Raw genomic sequence first — 24549 nt, forward strand, 5'->3', positions numbered from 1 at the left:
CAGGCCTTACCTGACTGAGTTCAGGTGACTTTTTGGCATCTGCATTGTTCTTCTAATAGGGCCTGGAGCAATGCTGTCATTTGCCTTTGGGTCTTAGAGACCATGTGGTGTTTACTGCCTACCTCTCCCTTTCCGATGATGTGACAATCATTGATGAGGCCAGTGTTGTGCGTTTAGTGGCGCGTCGTGCTATTTTAGTCATTATGGAATTAGCTATTGCTCACAGCCATTGTCTTTGAAGCATTATTTAATCCAAGCAAGAGCATTTTGCAGTCTTCAGGTTTGTGAGTCAACACTTATAACCTAATGTCAATTTACAATGAGGAAAAGCATGTTAGACAAACTCTAGTTTATTCATATATTAACCCTAACAGATAATTAGTATCTGGCCTTTTACTTCATGATCCCATGTTTGTTAATTCTTTCAATAAAATATTTGTGGTGATGCATATTCACGCAAATTTTTCAAGATGCCTCTGATTGCGTTCCATTGCCTCATTAACCTCTGCCCATAGTCCATACCCGGTCCAGCTTTGCTTCTTTATTCATGCTGCTCCCTCTTTGTGAAATGGCCCATCCCTCTTTTCTTCTCAGATACATTTTAGCCTTGTTTCTGGAGGCATTGTTACAATTCCTAATTAGGTACATCAGCATTTTTGGAATATATTTTATGTATCAGGCATAATACAAGGACCTTTACAAGGTATCTCATGTAAACTTCACAAGATGCCTTGAAGAGATATATTGTTTTGAGAGATGTATTTATCAGTTTCATACAAACAAGTAAACTGAGCTTTGACCACGTGAAGCAATTTGCATAGAACAATTTTATAATGAAGCAAGGATATGAGCCTAGAATTTCCTGACTTTCTAGTCTTTGGTCTTTCCACTGCAGACAAAAGGGACAGAGAGCAAATAGTCTGGTGGCCGTCAATCTTATACTCACTTGAGACACACGTGAACCAGTTTGGAGCTTCCTTTCTTGGCTTATTGATTTCCAAGCCCTGTCTGTCTTACTCTGTCATCTTACTTCCTGCCTGCTGGCATGTTCCCACACCAGCACAGGTTTTTCCTGGGTAACCTGATACAGGTATATTATGCGAGGAGGTAAAGCAAGTCACTCAAGACTGGTACAGATGAGCTGAATATCCCAACTGTCTTGTAGACCCATGAAAAATAATAATAAATAGCCATTACTTTAAGCTAACATTTACGGTATTTTGTAACACTAATATTTAACAGATGAATTGTATTATTTTCCTATTACTTTTTCCTAAATCAAAAATACATTTACTATATTTCTTATGAACAAAGAAATATAAAGATGTAATAGAAACAAATCTTGCTCAGCAAATAGAGCTGTGGTATTGCTTTGAGCTGGCATAGATAGACAATTGTTTTTATAAACTCGGCTCTAAATTCACAATTTAGACTTCACTATGTGGACACATATAGTTAGACTTACAGATTTAGATATGTAGATGTATATAACACAATATATTTAACACTCTAAAAAGTTACCAAACCCTAAAGTCTTCATATCAATGGCATTGTTTAAAGTAGCTATTTTTATTACGAACAATTTCAAGCATAGAGCCATACAATAGAATAGCATAATGACACCTAATGTACCCATCACCTACCTTGAATAATTTTCAACATTTTACATATGTTGCTTGCAAAAGGACTTTGTTTTTTGCTATGTTTTTGAGGATATGAGTGAGTGGTGTTCAACACAACGGAGGGCAGATTTGCAGTTTGTTCCTGCATTGCTACAAATAAAATACTTAAAATGACTCACCTCTGTTTGTTGCCAAGTACCTCTTGGCTATGCGCTGATAGCAAACGTAATATAATTGCATATGCAGCATAATTATATTTGAATAACAGTTTTTTTTTACAGGGTGCCTGATCTTATTGCTCATAGTCATGTGTTTCTTTCTTGTATTCCTTTTTTGGTAGTAATCATGTTTTAATGACTTCTGATGGACTTTCATTTTATAAAATAATAGAAAACCACCATCAGAACTTTTCAGTTAACTATTAGACAGAGTTGAAATTGCTTGGAATCCTTTTTGATGTGGATTTGTTATTTGTTGAATAGTCATTTTTTTTAGTAAAATGGCTTCTCCAACAGTGTTAGTTGCTAACAGCTGGTAAAAATAGGACAATATGAGGATGAGCCAGGCAGGTAAGTTGTAGCTTTCCTATTTGTGGAATGAATGAATGAATGGAAAGTTTGGGCTCTCTTGCTTCACTGTACCCAGGATAGAATAAGCAAACTATTATTCTTCAACTTGACTTCAAGATATATTCATGTTTCTTAGGAATAAAACAAAGAAAGAAAAGGAGAGATAGGTGAATGGAAGGATGGTGGGAGGAAGGAAGGGAGAGGAAAAGAAAGGAAGAAAGTGAGGAAGGCAGGCTAATTATTTGGGGATGTATTTCTTTAAGCAGTAATGCCTCCAAAAATCAGTCAGACTGCAGTTTAATGCACAGTATTTATATTACTGTTAAATTGACATTTCAGGCTTCCAAGAATACAGAAGTTAGCCTAGATTCATAGATTTTTATAAACCTTGTGTATCTCCCAGTGTAGCCTCATTATTAACAGAGGCTCAAATGTTTGGACATTTTTCATAATAGTTAGGATGCTAGTTGGGATGCCCACATCCCATATCTTTGTGCCTGAATTTGAATCCTAGCTCTGCACCTGATGCCAACTCCCTGCTAATGCACACTCTGGGAGGCACCAGAGGGTGGCTCAAGTAGTTGGGTCTCTGCCACCCACATGGGAGAAACAGACTGAGTTTGTTTCCTTGCTCTGGCCTGGCTCAACTCTGACTTGCCTACATATGTGGACTGAACCAGTAGATGGGAGTGCTCTCTTTGTCTCTCTACACTTAAAAATAAAATAAATAAATAAAATTTTAAAACAGAGAAAGTTAAAATAAATATAAATGTTGGAATATTTGATAAAACTATTATGAATATTATCCTTAAAGAAGCTAACCACTAATGAAATTTATTTCATCTAGAGAAATACAATATAGTAGGGGTAGAAGTATTTGGTTAACTTCATGCTTTCATATTTTATGCAATAGTGAAGTTAATTTTATGGGGTTTGGGCTATCATAAAATGCCATTTTAAAGGACATGCCTAAGATTTCATACAATTACTGCAAAATTTAAAATTCTGGGCTTATATTCATAAATCTTGAGGTTCAATGGAGATCATGCTTCTTCAGGCATCTTTTCTTTTTAGCAATAACATTACTGGAATTTCTAAAATGCCTACTTCTTTTTTGGTCCACTGTCAGAATGAGAGCTTCAAATTGTATGTAATCAAGTTCCATCATCATTAAAGAGTTCTGCTTATGGGAGCAAATGATATAATCTTTCACCCAGTGTTTTCAAGAAAGCAAGATCATATTCATTTAAGTCCTACAGTAAAAGTTACACTCTTGTCACATATAGTTTGGTGATAATGAAGTCTATCACATTTACACTGACCTTTCTATGCCTATTCCGTAACTCCATCAAAGTATTTTCTGCCATCTGCTTCATATCAGCAGAGACTCAACGAAAAATAAGGTGGCTAGTAGAAACCATGTGGGAGAAAACAAATGTTGATAAATCTACAGAAATAGAAAGATGTAACCATTCAAGTCAGAAGTGGGTTCAAGCCAGGCTGCTATCCTCACTGACTGTTTTCAGGGAAATCTCTATTTCTTTATAGGAAGCTTTATATAGTCAAATGAAGCAACATTAACTGCATTGCCCCATAGTATAATATTCAATTTGTATACATTTACATACGTATAATCTTATGTATTCTTGTGTCTTGTGGAGCCAGGATTTGAACCAAGGAATTCCAGATACTGGATGTGGGCATCTCAAGTGACATCTTAACCATTAGGCTATGTGACATCTTAACCATTAGCCCACCCTCCCCCTTTTTAAAGATTTTACTTATTTATTTGAGAAGTGGAGTTACAGACAGAGAGAGGGAGAGACAGAAAGATCTTCCATCTGCCAGTTCATTGCCCAAATTGCCACAATGGCCAGAGCTGGACCAATCCAAAGCCAGGAACTTGTTCTAGCTCTCCCATGCTGGTGCAGGGGCCCAACCACTTGGGCCATCTTCTACTGCTTTTCCAGGCCCTAACAAAGAGCTGAATGGGAAGTGGAACAGCCAGGACACAAACTGCCTCCCATATGGGATGCCAGTATTGCAGGCGGAGTCAGCTTCTATGCCGCAGAGCAGGTCCCTTCTTGTGTCTTAGAAGTTTTAAATTGATGCTGATAGTTCTGGCTAACAACATGCCTGCTTAAGTTTTTGTCAATTAAATGAATCAGAGGGTTTATATGCCAACAGTTAATAATAAATTATCACATGGGTTACTTTTTTTTCAAACCCTGACTAAATCTGTTAAATACATAATGCCACTTACCAAAAAAAAGACTGTTTTTAGGATATTTTCCTTTAGTAAAATGTTCTTAATGATTCCAACTAACTTCTACATCAACTGAAAAATAATAGAATTAAGAAGCTTTGTTGTGAAGGAGTTCCATAATACTTCAAAAGCTAAAAATTTTTAAACAAATTAGAATTATTTTTGAAGTTCTGGGATGTCTATTGTATTCTGTATTGGACAGTAGATTTGATATCATTAGAGAATATAGAGAAGAGCCTGTTGAGTTTTAGTTGTTTGGATGGAGGGAAGAGACCTGGGTGGTGGTTATTCGTCCCATGGGAGTTTGGAAGGGAGGAAAATTACCCATTATTTATATGGATTCTCAATTAATTATTCTCATTTAGCCTTGCACCTCTCCTTTGCATCCTGTCATACCTGGCCTTTTTAAGCACTAAGCCTACACGGGGGTTCATACACCTTTCATGGCTCCATCCCACTCCATGTCTGCTATCAGTCAGTCCCCATGTTTCAGATACCGTTCTGTCTACTAGACAGATTGAAATATAAGTAATCCTAGGACAGGGTTGTTCCATTTCAGTTTTAACACTATTCAGCACTGTTGATGTCAGGAGCCCGATAGTTGCTGGGGGGTTGGGGGGAATGCTTTTCTGTGTATTGTAAAATGTTCAGCAACATTTATCATCAACTAATACCCACACCACTGTGCTAATTCTGTTTCAGAACCAGTGTCATAAAGCTATGCCAGGGAGTGAGTGTGCAGGACGCCGTACCATGAATAGAAAGTCAAGGTTTGCTAATAACTTCCATAGAAAGTACAACTAAATGAATCCCAAGTCAATGTAGTATGGAAGGCCATTAAATTACAAGTATGGAAGTATGCAGAGACTTTTAAAAAGCTCATTGAAAATGTAAATGATGAGAAAGCTATGTATAGATTTTTTAAATGCACCAAAATAAACTCATCTTTACATTCCATTACTCTACAGATTTTTGAAGTGCCCTGGTAATGTCATATTCAGATATTCCAAATCAGAAGTTTAAACTTTGAGCTTCATGATATTACAGTACCTTTTGTCTATTCCACATTTTTAAGATGATTTCTGAATGATTTGGAATTATTTTTTCACTTCTTAAAGGCTGCTTCTGTTACGGTATATTTTTTTTCCTTTTTGTATCTACTTTGCATACTTTCTCATTGCTAGAGAACAGATATTTTTCCTTTCACAGGATATATAATTTCTTTGAATTGACTATTGTCCCTAGAAGCTAATTGGTGACCGTTAATTTTTTTCTTCCTTGTCAACAGAAGTGAAAACAGTAGTTGGCACGCTCACCTACTTGATTATAGTTATTACATCAATCAGCATCCTTTTCCTAGGGTTCATCATAATTTCTCTTGATAATTATATATTGTTTCCTTTTTTATCACCATTTTTTTTGCTTTAGCTTTCTCTGCACACACAAATTTATTTAAAATGGTTGAAATCAGCCAAGCAATCAGATAGCATTCATCTCCACAATGTTTATGCAAAATCAACAGCAAAATCTGCAGCAGTTGTTGCAAAAATTAAATTTAAAAATATTAAGCCACCTTTATTTATTCTTTGTACCTACGCTCTCTTTTGTTTAACCACGAGGTATTCCTCAGGTCATTTAGTCAGACACAGGGTTGAGTGGGTGGTTGAATGAGTTCTGGGATCAGTCATGCGTCTGGGTGAGTTAAGCAGGGCTGCAGGCAGTGGAAACTGGGCGTAAGAGACAAATGTAGAAAATGAATAGAGCTGCCAAACCTTCAGATCAGTTCTATGTACACTGACTACTCCATTGGCATTGTTGAGTGATTCTGTTTGTAAAGTAGCAGTCTTTTCACTGTTTATATTACCAGACAATACCTAGATACCAGAAAATAGATAGAAGTCCTATTACTCATATGTTATGAAATTCATTATACTTATTTCAAAAAATAAATAAATGATAGTTAATTTGCCAATTGACTATATTCCACATATCAGTGAACCAAGGAACTACTGGAGAATTGTTCTCAATATCTTAGATAAGCATGGCCCTGACTCTATTAATCCAAAGATAGTTTTGGAGATACATTCTTTGTAAAAAGCTATATGGCAACAGTTGGTATTAGCCCGTGTATATCATAACAAATACATTATGAAATATGAAACTTTTAAAGACTGTTTTCTCAGTCCTTTGGAAAATCACCAGGAAAAGATGAGTCAGGGGTCAATTTTTCACAATATAAATCCATGATTGTGGGGAGCAACTCGGACTAGACTAAGTTACTGGAATTAAGACTTATTCTATGCATCTGCTCTCCCACAATATGGCGCTGAAAGGGAGTAAACAACTTCTACGCAGCTGCCTCTCACCAACTTGACTGATGAGCTGCAGGAGCTGATCCTGATCCTGATTGGAGGAGAGCAGCATGCTCGGCGTGTGGGTAGCAGAGTTGGGATTGGTGGAAGAGGACTATAAAGGAGGAGAGAGACAACATGCACCAGGAACATCCGGATAACATCTGAGCAGCCCCTGAGAGAGCCAGCCGGCGGTGTGCCGCTCCACCGCGGAAGTGGGGAAAGTGGCAGGGGGAGCCGCCCCTCCACGGAGGTGGAGGGGTTGGTAGCCAACCCGGGAGGGACCAGCAGCAAACCCGGGAAGGGCTGAGCAGACAAAAGAACAGCGCAGGGTCTGGTGTCGTTCCTCCACGAAGAGGGGAAGCGACACATGATCAGTAGTAAAATTAGCCTCTGTGAATAATGGGGAGTACCTACTTTGATTTATAAAAACTTACATTTGCTACCTACTCCCCCCCAAAAAAAACCTACCCCACTTATATTCCTTCCTTCCATATATCATTAAATGGTACCACCATTCATGTATTTGCTCAAACTTAGACCTAGAGATTCCCCCTTAGCTCATGGATATTCACTTACATTGCACATGTAGTCTATCAGTAAAGAATTCTATCGAGTTCTCTCAAAATAATTCTTTGTACCTACCAAATAGTCTCTTAAAAAAAAATTCCTGCCAATTCCATCAGCACCACCATGGGATTGGCCTCTCAGTGTACTGCTTAGATAGATATCCTCCTCCCAACCTTGCTGCTGCCTCCTGGACTTAACAACCTCCATATTGTTCTGTTTCCCCAGGTTTAAGTACCAAGATGACCGAGTGATACTTCTGGCACATAAATGTTTTAAAGGGCTCTCCTAAAAATCTCCAAAGGATTCTCATTAGGTTTAAAGTAAAATGCGACTCCGTTCCATACTTTGCAAGGTCCTGCCTATGGCTTTCTCAGAACTCGCTGCTTCCCCTTCTGCTAATATGGCTGCAGTGGCCTTCTTTGTTATCCCTCAAACGTGCCAACTGTTACCACAGGACCTTTGCACTCATTCTTCCCGCTGCCTGGTGTATGTGTATGCTCCCTCAACGTATGTCACAAGGCTCACTTCCACCCTTCCGTGAGTTGTGCTTCCATTGATCCTCGGAGCAAGCTTTTCTGACACTCTCCTCTAAAACAGCACCTGCATGACTCTCTTTCTCCTCCCCTGCCTTATTTTCGCTAGGACTTTCAGTCATCTGGCACTATATTATGTCAAGTATTCACTTCTAGGTTCCTTTTACATCTGCCTTTTCTGGAAGGCAGGCCCCGTGAAAGCAGGACTTTTCTCTGTATCTTTCATTGTCATATCCCCTAGTGACTACAACAGTGCCTAGCACAGAAGAGATACTTTAAAAATCTTTGTTAGACAAGCAAGTAAACATCCTTGTTTGCTTTTCATGACAAATAACGCTCATCAACTCAAATGAATAAAATATTAAATGTCAAAATTAGTCAACTGAATTTCTTGATTTTCCTAAACACATGTATTTTGATAGATCTATTCAGAATTGTATCCCTGAGAATATTTCTTATGTCACTTTGACATGACTCTGAAATTGAGATTGGGGTGTGTGTGTAGTTATTTCATTAGTTATTGTCATAAATATGGTTAGTTCATAAACTGTTCTCCCTGCAACTCTCTGCTGAGTTGCTTTTCCATTCCTCTCTCTTTGACACTTCTGAGATTCCATGACTCTGTTGTGAATTGCCATAATTATTTGCAACAGAAAGGAGAAATTTTGCTTACCACAAAGCATTAGCGGTAAGTGAAAAGTCATCTTTTTTTCCCCCTGCAAACCCTGGGGACAACGAGAACCTAAATGGGTCTGCCTGTTATGTGTTGATATTTTCTCCTGCCAATTCCTTTCCTCTCCAAGGTCTGTGAGATTGTGTCTGCATGCTACAGCTCTCCAAAGATCTGTGTTCCACTATTAGAAACTAATACTAAACCATTCCAGGCCAAAGAACTGATATTCTACCCTGAGACACTCAGAAGTTGAGGCTGCAGGAGTGATCCAATTTCCCTTTAATTGCTAGGAAAATAGACAGTTGTTTGTCAATTCTAACATTTAAAAAATCTGCAAGCAACCCATTGTAAAGTGGAGTGAGTCAGTACAATTGCTACAAAGTATTTTTTATTGTCAGCTGTGTAAATCGGTGAATATTGTGTTGTGACCAGTTTTAGTTGGTGCATTTAAATGGTATCATAAAGAAATTCTCCCTGAGTATAGCACTCAACTGTAATGCATCAAAAATAAGCACTCAGCTAAGAACATCTGCATGGATGACTCCATGTCTTACTCATTGTTTTATCTCTAATTTAGTATTTACTATTTTTAGGTACTTGAAATATGCTTTTGAAATTGAATTATAATATTTATCAATATCTAGATTTTAAGAGCTATGAGTTCATATAAACTTTCTTCAAAAAATATTTATTAGAGAGGTCTTGCATCTGCTGGCCTACTCAACAAATGCCCACAGCAGCTGGGGCTGGACCAGACAGACCTTAGTCAGGAGCCCAAAATTCCATCCAGGTTTACCACACGGGTTAGGAAACCAAATGCTTGGACCATCATCTGCTGCCTCCCACTTGGCATTACCAGGAAGCTGGTATTATTAACAAGATGTTCTGACGAATAACATGAGGGCTTCAAAACACTTCTGTTGGTGAATACAAACATGTATTTAATGCACAATTAGTAAGAGAAACAGCTCTATTATAACTTCAATGGGGGTTTTTAGTAGAAAATATGATTAGAACTTAAAATCAGTGTTTCATGTCACTACTGTTGGGCTTCCTTCAATTTTTCACCGATTTCAGTGAGCGAGTGAATGTGCCTATGTGTGTTAGAGAAATAGGTGTCCCAAAAGACTTTTTTTTTCTTGCTAATAAAATGCCTGTTAGTCTAGTCAGGATTTGAAGCTAACAACTTGGCTTTTTTAATTGTAAGTAATTTTCTTGAATTTCCTTCCACTTCTACCCTGTAAATGTAAGGAGGTTTTTGTATTCGTGAGTATGTTCATTTGTTTGGTCCTTACTACTCCATTTGTTTTCCAGTATTGTCTTTGTCAATTCAATTCAGCTAACATTTCTTTTAATCTAGAATGCGCCAGAAACATAGACATAGAAGATAATGTAGTGCGTGTCCTTCGTGTGTGGTAGCACAAATGGTCGCCCTCATGACTATGAAACTGAGCTCCAGCATAGCTTAGATGCTTAGCCCCTTTCCACATGTTGCCATTGTGTCAGATGAGTAGTTTTCCTGTTGTGCAACCTGAAAGTTTCCATTACTTTTATCAGACAAGTATATGAGGAATGTGCCTAACTCATCACAGCATAATACCAAAACATGACACTTAACAGCTGATAACAGCTTGCACTGCAAGAGCTCTCTGCTCTAGGTTAGGATGGTTTTTCATGTTTTAACTCTTCTAACACACTGGACATACTATGAAGGGAGATTTTGCATAGGCTATGAATAGTTCTGCTTGACAGAATTTCAAGGGGCACAAGACAAAGAATGGGGAGGAAAAGATCTTGGAAGGAATCTAGCTTGAATGTGCTCTCTTACCTTTGGCAAACCTCTTTGATCCCTGTGCGTCAGATCCTTGATCTTGAAAACAAGAAATTAAATCAGTCAAGAATATTTTCTTTTTATTATTTTTAAATTGGAGGTCACAGTAGGTAATAAGGGCAGAAACCAGCGATATCCCAAATCTTGTATCATTGCCTGGAACATCGTAATGTTTAATATGCATCAGTTAAATTGAACTTAATTTGTTTAGTAAAAATGCTTGAAATATTGATACAGATAGGTACTTCAAAAAGGTCATGGAAATGGAATTAAATGATCAATTTATTTTGCAGAAATATTGTAACCCATTCATACAAGCAGTATTTAAAAAGTTCAGGGACAGTGCATACTATGAAAAAGTTAAACATTAATTTAAAAAAACTTTCACCAAAATAAACATCTTTTAAATTCCATTTTCCTTGAAAATCTTGAAGAACCCATATGTAACTAAATAAAAGCACATTAGTTTTGTCATGGAGGAGTGGATGGCCTGGTGCCATGCCCAGTGGACCAGCCATTACCTCCTTCTTTACCTCATCTGCCCAGGAGGTCACCGTGCAAATCATACGGCTTTAGGAAACACAGTTTAATAAAATCAAAGACCTTAAGAAGCATGGGATTCTGTGGATCTAAATTCTATGATCCCACGACTTAGCTTTAAAGAATTGTTTTTGCTAGAGCCAATACGGTGGTGTAGCAGGTTAAGCTGCTGCATGCAACACCAGCATCCTATATTGGAGTGCCAGTTCAACTCCCAGTTGCTCTGTTTCCAATCCAGCTCCTTGCTAATGTGTCCAGGAAAGCAGCATGTGATGGCCCAAGTGTTCTTGGGTACCTGCCACCCATATAGAAGACCAGGATATAGTCCCTGGGTCCTGGCCCAGACCTGGCCACTATAGCCATTTGGGGAGTGAACCAGTGGATACTTCTCTTTCGCTCTGTCTCTTCTTTCTCCTCTCTGTCATGCTGCCTTTCAAATAAATATATAAATCTTTAAAAAAAAACTTGGCTAACTTGAAGGTTGTCGTATGAGAGTAATATAAAAATATTTTTAAAAAAATTTTATTTATTTGGGAGGTAGAGTTACAGTGAGAGGGAGAGAGAGAAAGAAAGGTCTTTGTTCCTTGGTTCACTCCCCAAATGGCCGCAATGGCCAGAGCTGCACCTATCCGAAGCCAGGAGCCAGGTGCTTCTTCCCGGTCTCCCATGCGGGTGCAGGGGCCCAAGGACTTGGGCCAACTTCTACTGCTTTCCCAGGCCATAGCAGAGAGCTAGATTAGAAGAGGAGCAGCCAGGACTAGAACCAGTGCCCCTATGGGATGCCAGCACTGCAGTCGGAGGATTAACGTACTGCACCACAGCGCCGGCCCTTAAAAAATCTTAAAGATGTTAATGTTATGCCATAGAGTAGGTGACTGGTTAGGGTCAAGAATCACAAAATATTTTATATTTCTGATCAAATGAGGTATATATAGATTTTATTATCTTTCTCTACAGATCTTCTCTTCTCCTTACTACAAATGAATATAGGGTGTTTCAACAGACAGCATTTCTTTGTTTTAATATTTATTTATTTGAAAATCAGTTATACAGTAAGGAGAGGCAGAGAGAGGGAGGGAGGGAGGAAGGGAGGTCTTCGATCAGCTGGTTCACTCCCCAGTCAGCTGCAATGGCTGAAGCTGCGCCAATCCAAAGCCAGGAGCCAGGAACTTCCTCCTGGTATTCCCATGCGGGTGCAGGGGCCCAAGGACTTGGGCCATCTTCCACTGCTTTCCCAGGCCATAGCAGAGAGATGGACTGGAAGTGGAGCAGCTGGGACTCGAACTGGTGCCCATATGGGATGCCGGCACTGCAGGCGCTGGCTTTACCAGCTATGCCACAGTGCCGGTCCCATGATGTCATATCTTTCAGAAGAATTTCAAAGCAATTGATTGTCACCCTATCACGAAAACTTTGCTTTTCCCTTGATTCTCATCCCTTTCTTAAACACTAATAAAGATGAGTGAATAAAGCGTCAATTGATTATTAAAAGCTATTAATCCTATGTGATGTTAGTCTCCCAAAAGCAGGACTCTGAAAACTCACCCCTGTTTTTGACTTGAGGTGTATCGTCCCTTTGCACTGACTCTGTTGCAAAGAGAGATGAAGGCAAGCTGCCAAAACAGTTTGAATTCTAGAATCCTCTGGGCAATAAGTACATGTGGCCAAATCTTGGCAGTTCTATCTAGATTAGCCTTCCAGTCCTCAACCACGCTGGCATGCCTCTTGGCAAGGAGGAAAGCAAGCCTGTAAAGCAAAAACATTTAGTTCAGCAACCCTTAACTGCTCACTTCTCAGAGAGAGATGAGGGGGAACGTCTTTAAAAGAGAAACAAAGTGCAAATAGAAAATGTTTTGTGAAGTACAGATTATTAAGGATTGGCCAATCCCGAGCCTGCAGTTCCATAGTCTCATGTGACTGTCCCTCGGGAAGTGTTGCATTTGATTCTTACAGAAGCTTTTCAGTTTGCCCGAAGGTCCCGCTGCAATCTGTAAGTTGTTGCGTGGTAGAGGATTGAAAATTCTCAGAATAACAGTCTATACTCTACCCTTCAGTTCATGTGGCATAGTTATAAGTCTCGTTACTATTATTGTTTTGCAGCTCCTCTGACTGACAAGCCACCCAAACTTTTGTATCCTGTGGAAAGTAAACTGACAATTCAGGAGACCCAGCTGGGTGAGTCATTTTTGAATTCTAGTTGATACACTTTTGTCAACACATTCTTACTGTTAATGAGCCTCCATTGTAACCTGGTGTAATAATCTGAACTACAACCATGTGTTTTGAAAGGGGGCAGAATTAGAATACGCCTGCGTACCTGGTTTTCCATTCCTTGCATTGTGTGCCTTGGGACCAAGTTGGACAGAGGGATGTAAATACTCATTTGCTGTTGGGAAATGAAACAGGCTGGAGATTTTAGTAACAGTATTATAGAGCCATTTTATGATGTTTGAATTGGCTTTAAAACAGACATTATAGAACCCTTTGACATAACTATTAATAGGTTAAAATGCAGTTTCTGAAATTTGGGTAAAGGGTACAAATTCATTAAAGTAAACGTTATTATAATGGTTTAAAAGCATTTTAAAAAACTATTCCAAAATAGTGGACACTATCGTTAGTCTTTGAATAGTAATAAATTGTGAGCAAGTGACTTTTCGTTAAGGGACTAGTGAATTTGGGACGTAGGCCAAGGACAAGATATGGTTTAACAATCATAATCAGTTATACACAAATCACCCATTTGAAATACTTATCTTAGCAGTAAATCTAGAATTATGTAGTCTGATTTGGTTATATATAGGTCTACCAAATTATAAAAATTCTCCCTTTAATTATAAATATATGTAGTCCATCCTGTTATATTGCCCAAGGTTTTGTTTTTATTTGAAATGTTGTATGCTTGTATATATCATAAACTTCAGCAGAAAATGATTTGCTGTTAGTGGTTTGATATAGAAGCTTATCAAAAGTATAATTTTGACTACATATTCATTTTAAGGAATTTCTTCTTAAATTAATTACCAGAGAGTGAAAATACATTCGCTGTATACAACTGAAAAAGAATCGGTAGCTCAGCCCATCAGTTATTAATGTGGTTATTGCTCCTTGAGTGAGAATTTGGGCCAAAATTGTCCACGTGAAGACTATAATTGCCAAGATGTGATAATCTTTACTAATGATGTGAACAAAGTTATGGTACACAAAGATCTGATGATGGTTTTAGATCCTATAAAGTTATTGCAGTAAATGACTTTTAAACCCTGAAAATACTTAATGGCTAACTTTGAGGCATGAACACATGTAACATTTACATAAATCAGTGTATTCAAATGCTGCTTTGATGAATTTGAGTCTTTTGAATTAAACACATTAAGTGCTAGTATTTTGTGATGAGATAAAAACTATAGGTAGCATGAAAGCAGTGCCGTGTATGAGACAAATAGGTGCTAAAATTCTATCTCCGTCTTTACTCATGCTATAGTATGTGGGTTTATATTATGGTTTATTTTCTTATTGTGAATAAACTTTGAAATATAAATACTCAAGAGCAGCTATGCTCATATATACTTTTCAATAACTCTTAGATGTATTTCTAAGAAGTTACACAAAACTGCAGATATAATGGGCCAAGAAGTAGGGGGTTTATTCTACCAGTTATCTGTAAGGAACACAGCAAAAAGAAATTAATTGTATGTCTTTACTTGACAACATAATTAAAATAATTTTATGGTTTATGGTTACCTACTGGGTTTCTTTTTATTGTCCCTGAACTTGTAATAAATCATATGTGCTCTATCTCCTGCTACAGTGTTTTTCAAATAGGATAATTTTTAGTTTTTTTTAAACATTACCTTTTCTTGAACAAAGTTATAAAGAGTAACCATATAAAATTGAGAATATGACAGTTTCTTATGAAAATGGGAAGGTTTGACTATACACTCATTTTAAGAAACATGAGATTTGTCTTTTATCAAAATTGTCCCAGAAATACTGTTGTTGCCACAGAAAAAAGGAACATGAGTACTCTTTATCTACAGGCTAAACTGGAGACGCTAAGTTGAGGTTCGAATTCTTTTAAACAACTTGGGTTTTATTTTATGATTCCAATATTCAGTGTAACAGATAAATCATTTACCATCTTAAGGAAAATTAATTTTTTTAACTTTAACATTTGGATTTTTTGAGCAAGCTTGTTCCCACCATGTTAGTGTTGTGAAGAGGTGAATAACTGACCTAAAATATAAGTGAAAAGAAGAAAGAACATTAAAGATAAAAAGGCATAACTTACCTATATGTACTTGATTTTTCACTTCCTTGAGCATACAATTGTTCCCATTTTTAGACTGGAAAAAGCGATCAATTTCAACAGGTTCAAATTGTGATATCAAATCTTAATAGGGTCTGAGTGAGGAATCATTGGGTGAAAGTAAGGAAGATGGCCCAAAACAGTTGTAAGGAACTTACAGTAGTGTCTACTCATTCAGTTTAGACCCTTCATCAGAATTTCAATGGCCAGGAGTTCAGGGGACTGCCTTAGCCTGCCTTTGAATAAAGAATTGACCTCACAGGTCAATAAAATTCCTGTATAAGCTATATTATAAGAAAAATCACCAGAAACTACAAAGCTGAGTGTCCTAACATAAGCATCCAAGCTAAGCTGCACATACTAGCAGTCTTCAAAACTTTCATTGGAAGTGTGTGTTACCCTTCATTTGTGTCTTCTATGAATAATTTTGAAGCTCTCCCCTCCCCCCTTATATCCATCCAGCCATAATAACTGTAAGTCCATAGATTCTGTAGTTTGTCCACAAATATATGTAACTCATTAATAATAAACTTCAATAAAATCATGAAGTTCATGGTTTTGCCCTTCATCTCTAAATGTGCTTTTCTCTACCATCTGTCTCTGTCTACCTTTGCCTTTTTCTGCCTTTTGTGTTCTCATATTCTTCTAATTCCTTCATCTTGTCAAATTGGGAAGGATCTGATATTGATCATTTAAATAATTTCATTATGGAAATCAAAAGGCACTAAAAAGCAAAGTACTTGGGAAGATAGAATAATAACTCAATTTATATCAAACATGTAAATTGATAGGTATGAATTTCTGTCAATATGTGGTCACAGCAAGGTACTTCCATTTCAGGTGGCCTCTGTTATTTCTAAGCATGTAAAAGAACTCTGTGCCTTCTAAATAACTTTCAGACACCAGCAAATTTATGGACAGCACTTCTTGGGCAAAAGGCCCAAAAGTCACACTGTGTAATTCTGAAGGTCAGTCCAGGAGGTGAGCTCAACTTAGTTCTTTCTGGCTAGTATGCTCAAGGGAATCCAAAGACAGTGACAACTGTCTTGCTGAATTTGAGCCCTGAGGATGTCATTAAGGAATGTGGCCTACCTGTTATAGCCAAGAGCCTACTTTCAGAAAGTTCCAGGGAAGGGAATGACAGATTCCATTGCTACCAGATTGTCATAGATTAAAAATCCACTGTATCCTGGAGCTGGTAAGATACATTATATTTTACAACTTAAAATTTACTGAAAGTCATCATTAATTACTCATCTAGCTATGTGTGCCACCTTAAATTTTAGTTTTTTCTTTAAAAATTATACAGATTAATGGTATATATTTTGAGGGAAGAGAGAGAGAGAGAGAGAGAGAGAGAGAGAGAGAGAGAGATCTTTGATCTGCTGCTTCATTCCCCAAATGGCCTCAACGGCCTGGGCTGGGCCAGGCTGGAGCCTCAGGGAATTCCATCCAGGCCTCCCCACCTGAGTGGCAGGAACCCACGCACTTGAAGTATCTTCTGATGCTTTCTTGGGTACATTAGCAGAGAAATTGATTGGAAGTGGGAGCAGCCAGAACTTGAACCGGCACTCCAAAGTAGGGTGCTGGAATTGCTGGCAGCAGCTCAGTCTATTGTACCACAATGCTCATCCCATTGTCTGTTACACTGTACACTTTAAGTGTATTCTACTGCTATTAAATGTTCTCAGAAAACACCCCTTTTAATTGGCGCATGACTTCAATGTGAATGTTCTATGATTTCTTATATTTTACTGGAAAATTGGATTTTTAAAATTTTCATCCTTTTATTTATTTCCACTGACTTATCATTACTTCAACATGACAAACTTCTACAAGGCAAAACTTTGGATTAAAAATAATTTTGTTAAAATATCTTGTTTCATATTTTCATAATTCTTACCAGAGAGGTTGTACAATTTTTTTTTAACTTTTATTTAGTAAATATAAATTTCCAAAGTACAGTTTATGGATTACAATGGCTTCCCCCCCATAACTTCCCTCCCACTCACACCCCCTCCCATCTCCTGCTCCCTCTCCCATTCCATTCACATCAAGATTCATTTTCAATTATCTTTATATACAGAAGATCGATTCAGTATATATTAAGTAAAGATTTCATCAGTTTGCACCCACACAGAAACACAAAGTGTAAAATACTGTTTCAGTACTAGTTATAGCATTTTCACATTGGACAACACATTAAGGACAGATCCCACATGAGAAGTAAGTACACAGTGACTCTTGTTGTTGACTTAACAATTTGACACTCTTGTTTATGGCGTCAGTAATCTCCTCAGGCTCTAGTCATGAGTTGCCAAGGCTATGGAAGCCTTTTGAGTTTGCTGACTTCAATCTTATTCCGACAGGGTCATAGTCAAAGTGGAAGTTCTCTCCTCCCTTCAGAGAAAGGTACCTCCTTCTTTGAAGACCCGTTCTTTCCACTGGGATCTCACTCACAGAGATCTTTCATTTTTTTTTTTTGCCAGAATGTCTTGGCTTTCCATGCCTAAAATACTCTCATGGGCTCTTCAGCCATATCCAGATGCCTTAAGGGCTGATTCTGAGGCCAGAGTGCTGTTTAGGACATCTGTCATTCTATGAGTCTGCTATGTATCCCACTTCCCATGTTGGATCGTTCTCTCCCTTTTTGATTCTATCAGTTAGTATTAGCAGACACTAGTCTTGTTTGTGTGGTCCCTTTGACTCTTAGACCTATCAGTGTGATCAATTGTGAACTGAAATTGATCACTTGGACTAGTGAGATGCCATTGGTACATGCCACCTTGATGGGATTGTATTGGAATGCCCTGGCACGTTTCCAACTCCACCATTTGGGGCAAGTCAGATTGAGCATGTCCCAAATTGGTTGTACAAGTTTTTAACAGAAATATATAAAAACTTTTTACATCTTAATACAATTAATAAAGTGAGGTATTTTATAACAGAGGCGTTAAAGGAAAAATTTGCTATGATATCAAAATCATTTCTTCTTCTCAGCCTTAAATCTTTTTCTTTATATTCACCCACTGAGTATATAACTACTATTTTGGAGTTTCTCCATATTTGCAGTATTTCAAATAAATATCATCCATACAGGGTAATGTCTGTGGTTGATGAAATAGAGAAGCCCAATTGGATTTCTGTAGTTCGTATCCATTTTCATCTCTCAGTTATCCGAATGCTCAACTGAGACCTTCTTGTAGATTGTTTCCTAATAAAGTACCTGGTTTTGTGAGGTACTGTGGGTGTGTGGAAATGAATGACTGCTAAACACAATAACGTCAGACAGAGACTGACCTTCCTTTAACTGGTTCACTCCCCAAATGGCCACAACGGCCAGGACTGAGCCGGGCTGAAGCCAGGAGGCTGGGAACCCATATGGATATCCCTTGTGGGTAGCACGGTCCCAATCACATGGGTCATCATCCACTGCTTTCCCAGGCACATTAGCAGGGAGCAGCTGGGATTTGAATCAGCACCCATATAGGATCCCAGCATTGCAGACAGTGCCTTAATCTACTGTCTCACAAAGCCGAGCCCATAGATCTTGATTATTTTTATAAGAAAACTCCTTGCCATGAAAATGTTGTTAATTCATTTCCTTATCACTAGATTAATTACTGAATATACTCTACTTCTTGAACATATTAGAACACACATGTTCTGGAAATGTGTGCATAAAGATGTACGGAATGTGTTCTATCACAGTATACTAGGTCAGTTTTTAATCCCATGAAACATCATAGGAAATTATTTTATGGGTTGGAAACTCCCATTCTGAAATTGGCTTTCTAGATCTATGCCTTCATAGCTTTTATTTTCTTGAAATACATTTTCTTACCTGTTTAGTCTTAGTAAACTTTAAGAGCCTGTTTGTTTCCCCTCTATGATAAATACTTGATAGCAATACCCTACAAAATAATTCAAATGTTAAATTTATTGTGCAGTTCTGAAAGTCGCATGCAATATTGCTGATTCTTCAAAATTCTGTGATGCTGAGTTGTGTGAGTAATGCAAATACAACCTTCATTCCCACAGATAGGGAAGTCAGCATCGATTGTTTGAGTTTTTCCATCTCTACTAGATGTCATGAGCAAGTGTAATGCTATTGATTTGATTTTATTATACCATAGGGTGTACAAGACATATTTTCACTGATAAACTGAAAAAATATAAAACTTCTGTTACAGAGAAAAATAGTGATATCCGAAGTCCTAGTTTTAATTTTTAAAAAATGTGCTTATTGCCAACTTAAAGTCTTACAAATCAGCATAGTTCTACAGCCAAAAATAGGGCAAGATATAAATTGGACCTTCTGGATAAATTGACATTGTAATTAAAACGTATCTCTTTGATAGAATGATTTCATTTCCTTTGGATAAATCTCCTCTGTTGTAAATACATGCAAACAATATATTTCAAATTAAAGAAAACATGTACCAGACTGATACTATGATTAATTAAACTCAGTTCTAGGCAATCCATGCCATAGTAAATGAAAGTAATAACTGTCAACAACTCTTTTAGTCTGGTATCTTACTTTCAAAACCAAAATGTCCCTTAAAATGTGCTTCTGGCCCAAAAAGGAATGCTTATCATATTAGCATTTAAGTCAATATTTCATGTCTTAAAACAAATGATAAATCAATAAGTGAAAACTATTAATATTCTTAGGTCACTACCTGACCTACCTTATATGAATCTCATAGATTCTCAAATTCAAAGGCATTCTTTGGTGACAGCAGAAATAGGTTGGGAAAGAAAAAAAAAAAACACTGTTCCTCAACAGTATAGACAAGGGCTATAAACAATCATTGAATCTCAAAATGTCATTTTCACTCCTCTACATGACATTTTTGTTACTCTATTAGTGCAGATCAGGGAAAACATATGGTATTTGTTTTTGGGGGGACTGGTTTATTTCACTATGAACAATGTTTTCTTCTTACTATTTGTTGAACTCTTTACTTAGTATAGAGGTAATCTTATGAGTAGAAAGTAAACTGAAAGAAGATCATTGTGAAAAATTGAGAGGAAATAAAAGAGGAAGGGAGGAGGAAGGGTTGGGGGTATGGGCAGGAGGGATGGCAGGGTGGGAAATAACTCCATATTCCTGAATCTGTATATATAATATACATGAACTTTGTTTACCTTAAATAAAATATTTTTAAAAAGTAGGTTGGGACCCAGTTGCTTTAAAAATTGCTACCTAAGCAAAAGTCAGTCTTTTTTAAGTGTTAAGTTCTCAAGGCCATGTGCTCAGACAAGTCTGAAACCCCAAAAATATAGACATTGAGGTTAGAACATTTTATGTGAGCCACTTATGTGTAAAAGCTTGAAAGCCAGATACTAAAACACTTTTCAAAGACTTTAAAAACTGCAACAGAAATAATATAAGTGAGTTTGCTTATTTGATTATCTTAGAAAAGGGCCTGAAAGGGGAGAGGATGAAATGAAAGGTCCAAGAAAGAGTGCTGTCACAAGAGCAATGCACAGGGCATCAGAGCCTTATGCTTATCAAATTCCTCAGGAAAGTTTTAGTGATAGATTCATTTTATAGAAAAATGCCACTCTTCTGCTGACACTGTTACCACAAAGCTTTGTAAGTCATCCTTAATGATTGAAGCTTACTAGCTTAGAAAAATGCAATGAGTAGCCAGCATTAATAAGAACTGTTCTTGAATTTGGAAAGTGAATGCCAATTGATCAGAAGTAAAACTAACAAAGAACATTATGGAGCAGAATATTGAAAGAGGTTTCAGAATAAGAGCGTGTACCACATGACTGAAGTCCATCAAAACAGAAACTACGACAAGACTTACACATTTTTAAAAATTTGAATAGAGATGTTCATCCATTAATTTCCTGTTGATTTTTGGCTGAATAACTGAATCTCCTAAATCACATGTAAACTCTTCATGAAAAATAACTTGTGCTTGAATATAGTTACAGAAATAGTATACCAGTATTTCATGATTTGATGTTAAAGCACTTAGCATTCTAATCGAATTTTACTGTATCAACTTAATGTGTTTCCACAGATTTGTAAGTAAATTGAATCATCATAATTTCAGAGATGCATTCCCTTCATTTTTGATCTTTAATTAGCAGTGGCTTAAGATGTCAGCTCTGTCCCCCAGTCTCTTTTAAGCAGCTAATCATCAATGAAAGATTTAAATGCACAAAGGACATAGCATATTTAAAGAAACTCTGTGGTGAATAATTTTATATAAAAAACCCTTTTGTAACTGAATAATCACCCCCCCTAACTTTTCTCTGTGGTAATAATGATTTTTGTTTCAAAAGTTGAACTTCATCAAGATGAAACTGCAAGTGGCATTTTAACTAACCCGGACAAAGGATCGTTTCCCCCATCACCTCATACGACATCCCTTTGTCTGTCAGTAAAAATGGATGTCCCCATTGTGATTTACTGCCTCCTCTGAGGAAATACTAATTTTATTGACAAGCTTCAGAATCAGTTGTATTTCATTTTAATCTAATTTTTTAAAACTGATATGTAGGGTAGACTATGTAAGGAAGCAGAAGATCCTATGTTCAATTATGACTAAATAGTTTATTTTCATAAGGGATGCACTTTGAAGGCTATCCTACTATCCTATCTGCCGTGGGTTTTTTTTTTGAAATATGTCCTAATAGAATGACTGCCCACGGTGTCATTTGTTTTTCTGTAGTTAGAACTGTAGTGTGTGTTCTTATTTCCAAGTTTAAAAGGAGCATTTCATATTTCGATGCTTCAGGAATTTATGTAGCCTTTTTATTACAGCTTCCTGTCAATTACTGCTTCTTAATGCATTCTTATACATCTGGTAATATTTTTTCAATCAAATTATAATATATACCATTAGAATAAGAAGAAAGTTTGATGAGGAATTTTTGTTTCCAAAATGCGTCTGGATGGGATTAGGTCTTGGCCCAAAGGTCTTGTCAGAAGCAACCTCTCACTGCATATCTGCTCCACAACAAGCATGAGAGAAAACCTTCAAGTTGTTAAGGACTCCAAGAGTCAATATTTCTTTCTGGCCCACTTCTTCCCAATGGGCTTCTCCTCAAACTTACAAGCAGGCTACAGGCTTTCTCGATCTCAGAATGTTTTTATTTCTAGTTTAATAAAAGCAGGCACCCACCTCAGATGTGCCTGTGAAATGACTGTTTACAGTACATTGACAGCCTTCTGAGCAGGAAGAGAGAAAGGGAAAGTGTATTGCTTTTCTGGAAAAATGATATCAAATGCATCTTGTCACATTGAGCCATCATTAGAAAAAAGAAATTTACAATATGACAAGCCCTAAGAAAACTTGAGATTACTACTACAAATAGGAAGAAGACACCATGTAAAACAGCTTAGGGAAAGGTCAGTAAAAGTGCTTTTGCTTTCTCTTTTTAAAAACTTTGAGTGTTTCTGAGGAACACGCATTTCTGAAGTGATACTTTTTAATTGATACAAATTTTAGTGCTTTTGGAAAATGTGCCTATTTTGACTAAAATTACCTGGGGAGTAATTGGACTATTCTCATTCGTTCTACTTATTTTGTGCAGTTTGTTTATAGCCCTTGTAGTGTGTTTTTTGTTATATTCTCTTCATACTATTTGTTGAACTCTTTTACTTACTGTAGGGTTAACTATACTATCATTAAGTAAACTGAAAGTAGATATTTGTAGAAATTAAGGGTAGGAATGTGAAAGGGAGGAGAAAGAAGTGTTTGTGTGTGCGAAGGAGGGTTGGGAGGGAAGTGTCACTATGTTCCTAAATCTGTATATATGAAATGCATGAAACTTGTATAACAAATAAAATTTAAAAAGAAAAAAAAGTATGAATAGTATGAATAGTTGCTTCATAATTATTTATCATATACTGGGGGTGGGTGTCTGGCACATTAATGAAGATGCTAGTTGGGATGCCAGCATCCCATACTGGGGTACCTAGGATCCAGTACTATCTCTGCTCATGATTCCAGCTTCCTGCTCATATGCAGGCAAAGAAGCAACAGAGGATGACATAAGTAGTTGGGTCCTTGAAACCCACAGGAGAGTCCTGGATTGAATTAGTGGCTCCTAGCTTTGGGTTGGCACAGCCCTACCTGTTGTGGGTATTTGGGGAATGAACCAGTAGATGGGAGATCTCTGTTCATCTGTTGTCTTTATTTGTCCTTCTGCCTTTCCAAGTAAACAAATAAAATAAATTAATTTTAAAAGGAATTATGTGTCACATAGTTATTAAATGATTTATACAAAGATATTATTCTTAGCATAAATATAATTTGTGATTATTTTAGTATTTCCCATAAATATTAAGTCTTCATTCTAAAGCTGTTTATTAGAAATATTTTTATATAAAGGGAATGAACAAAACAAAGGAATCTTACACTAGGTGAATGAATAAGATTTTAGTTTCAGATGAAGTGTCCCAAATAATCAGTGACAGTATATGAAAGAAATGTACAATCAAGAGGGAATCCTACTGTTGACAGATTTAAGGGTAGACAGGCCAGTGTTTTTTTTTTTTTTTCCATTCACTGTGTGCCCAAAATAAAACAGAGCTGAGGCAATACATACACAAATCAAAAGAGGAATAATCCAAACTGGTGATTTTTGTCTCAAATAAATGAGTACTTCAAGAAAATAATTTAGGAGGGTGTCAACTTCCTGTTTCTAAGCAAACTAAACTTGAATAATCACAGGTTCTATTATTCCATTCAGGGCCCTGGTCACAAATGACAAATCACTTAAAAAGCAAGAGCAGTGCTGGCCTCAAGGAGGAGCAGTACTAAAATTTTGTATTTGCTTCTTTGTGCTTGTCATCATTGTTTATAGAGGCAGCGAATGGGAGGATTGGGAAGGAATAGCGCGAGACCCACTTAATGTAAGGACAGTGTTTTTGCCAATCCTTCTCATCAGGAGGAAACATGAGTCTGGAACTTTAGCAAGAGTTTGAAATTGCCTGAGGACAAACTTTGATTGGCCTGGATTGGTTTTTTTTTTTTTTTTTTTTTTTTTTTTTTTTTTTTTTGACAGGCAGAGTAGACAGTGAGAGAGAGAGACAGAGAGAAAGGTCATCCTTTGCCGTTGGTTCACCCTCCAGTGGCCGCCGCGGCCGGCGCGCTGCGGCCGGCGCACCGCGCTGATCCGATGGCAGGAGCCAGGAGCCAGGTACTTTTCCTGGTCTCCCATGGGGTGCAGGGCCCAAGCACCTGGGCCATCCTCCACTGCACTCCCTGGCCACAGCAGAGGGCTGGCCTGGAAGAGGGGCAACCGGGACAG

General features: G+C 37.4%; 1 protein-coding gene across 1 annotated transcript in view; it reads left to right on the forward strand.

The window, feature by feature from the left end:
- The window catches only part of IL1RAPL1 (interleukin 1 receptor accessory protein like 1), a 1403208-nt gene that overhangs the window by 1106373 nt on the left and 272286 nt on the right, over positions 1 to 24549 (forward strand). Inside the window, exon 6 of the mRNA XM_051827650.2 lies at positions 13056 to 13130. Coding sequence (XP_051683610.1) covers positions 13056 to 13130 — 75 coding nt within the window. The remainder of the gene's footprint in view (positions 1 to 13055; positions 13131 to 24549) is intronic.

The sequence above is a fragment of the Oryctolagus cuniculus genome, chromosome X, assembly GCF_964237555.1.
Source record: "Oryctolagus cuniculus chromosome X, mOryCun1.1, whole genome shotgun sequence".
Taxonomy (NCBI): domain Eukaryota; kingdom Metazoa; phylum Chordata; class Mammalia; order Lagomorpha; family Leporidae; genus Oryctolagus; species Oryctolagus cuniculus.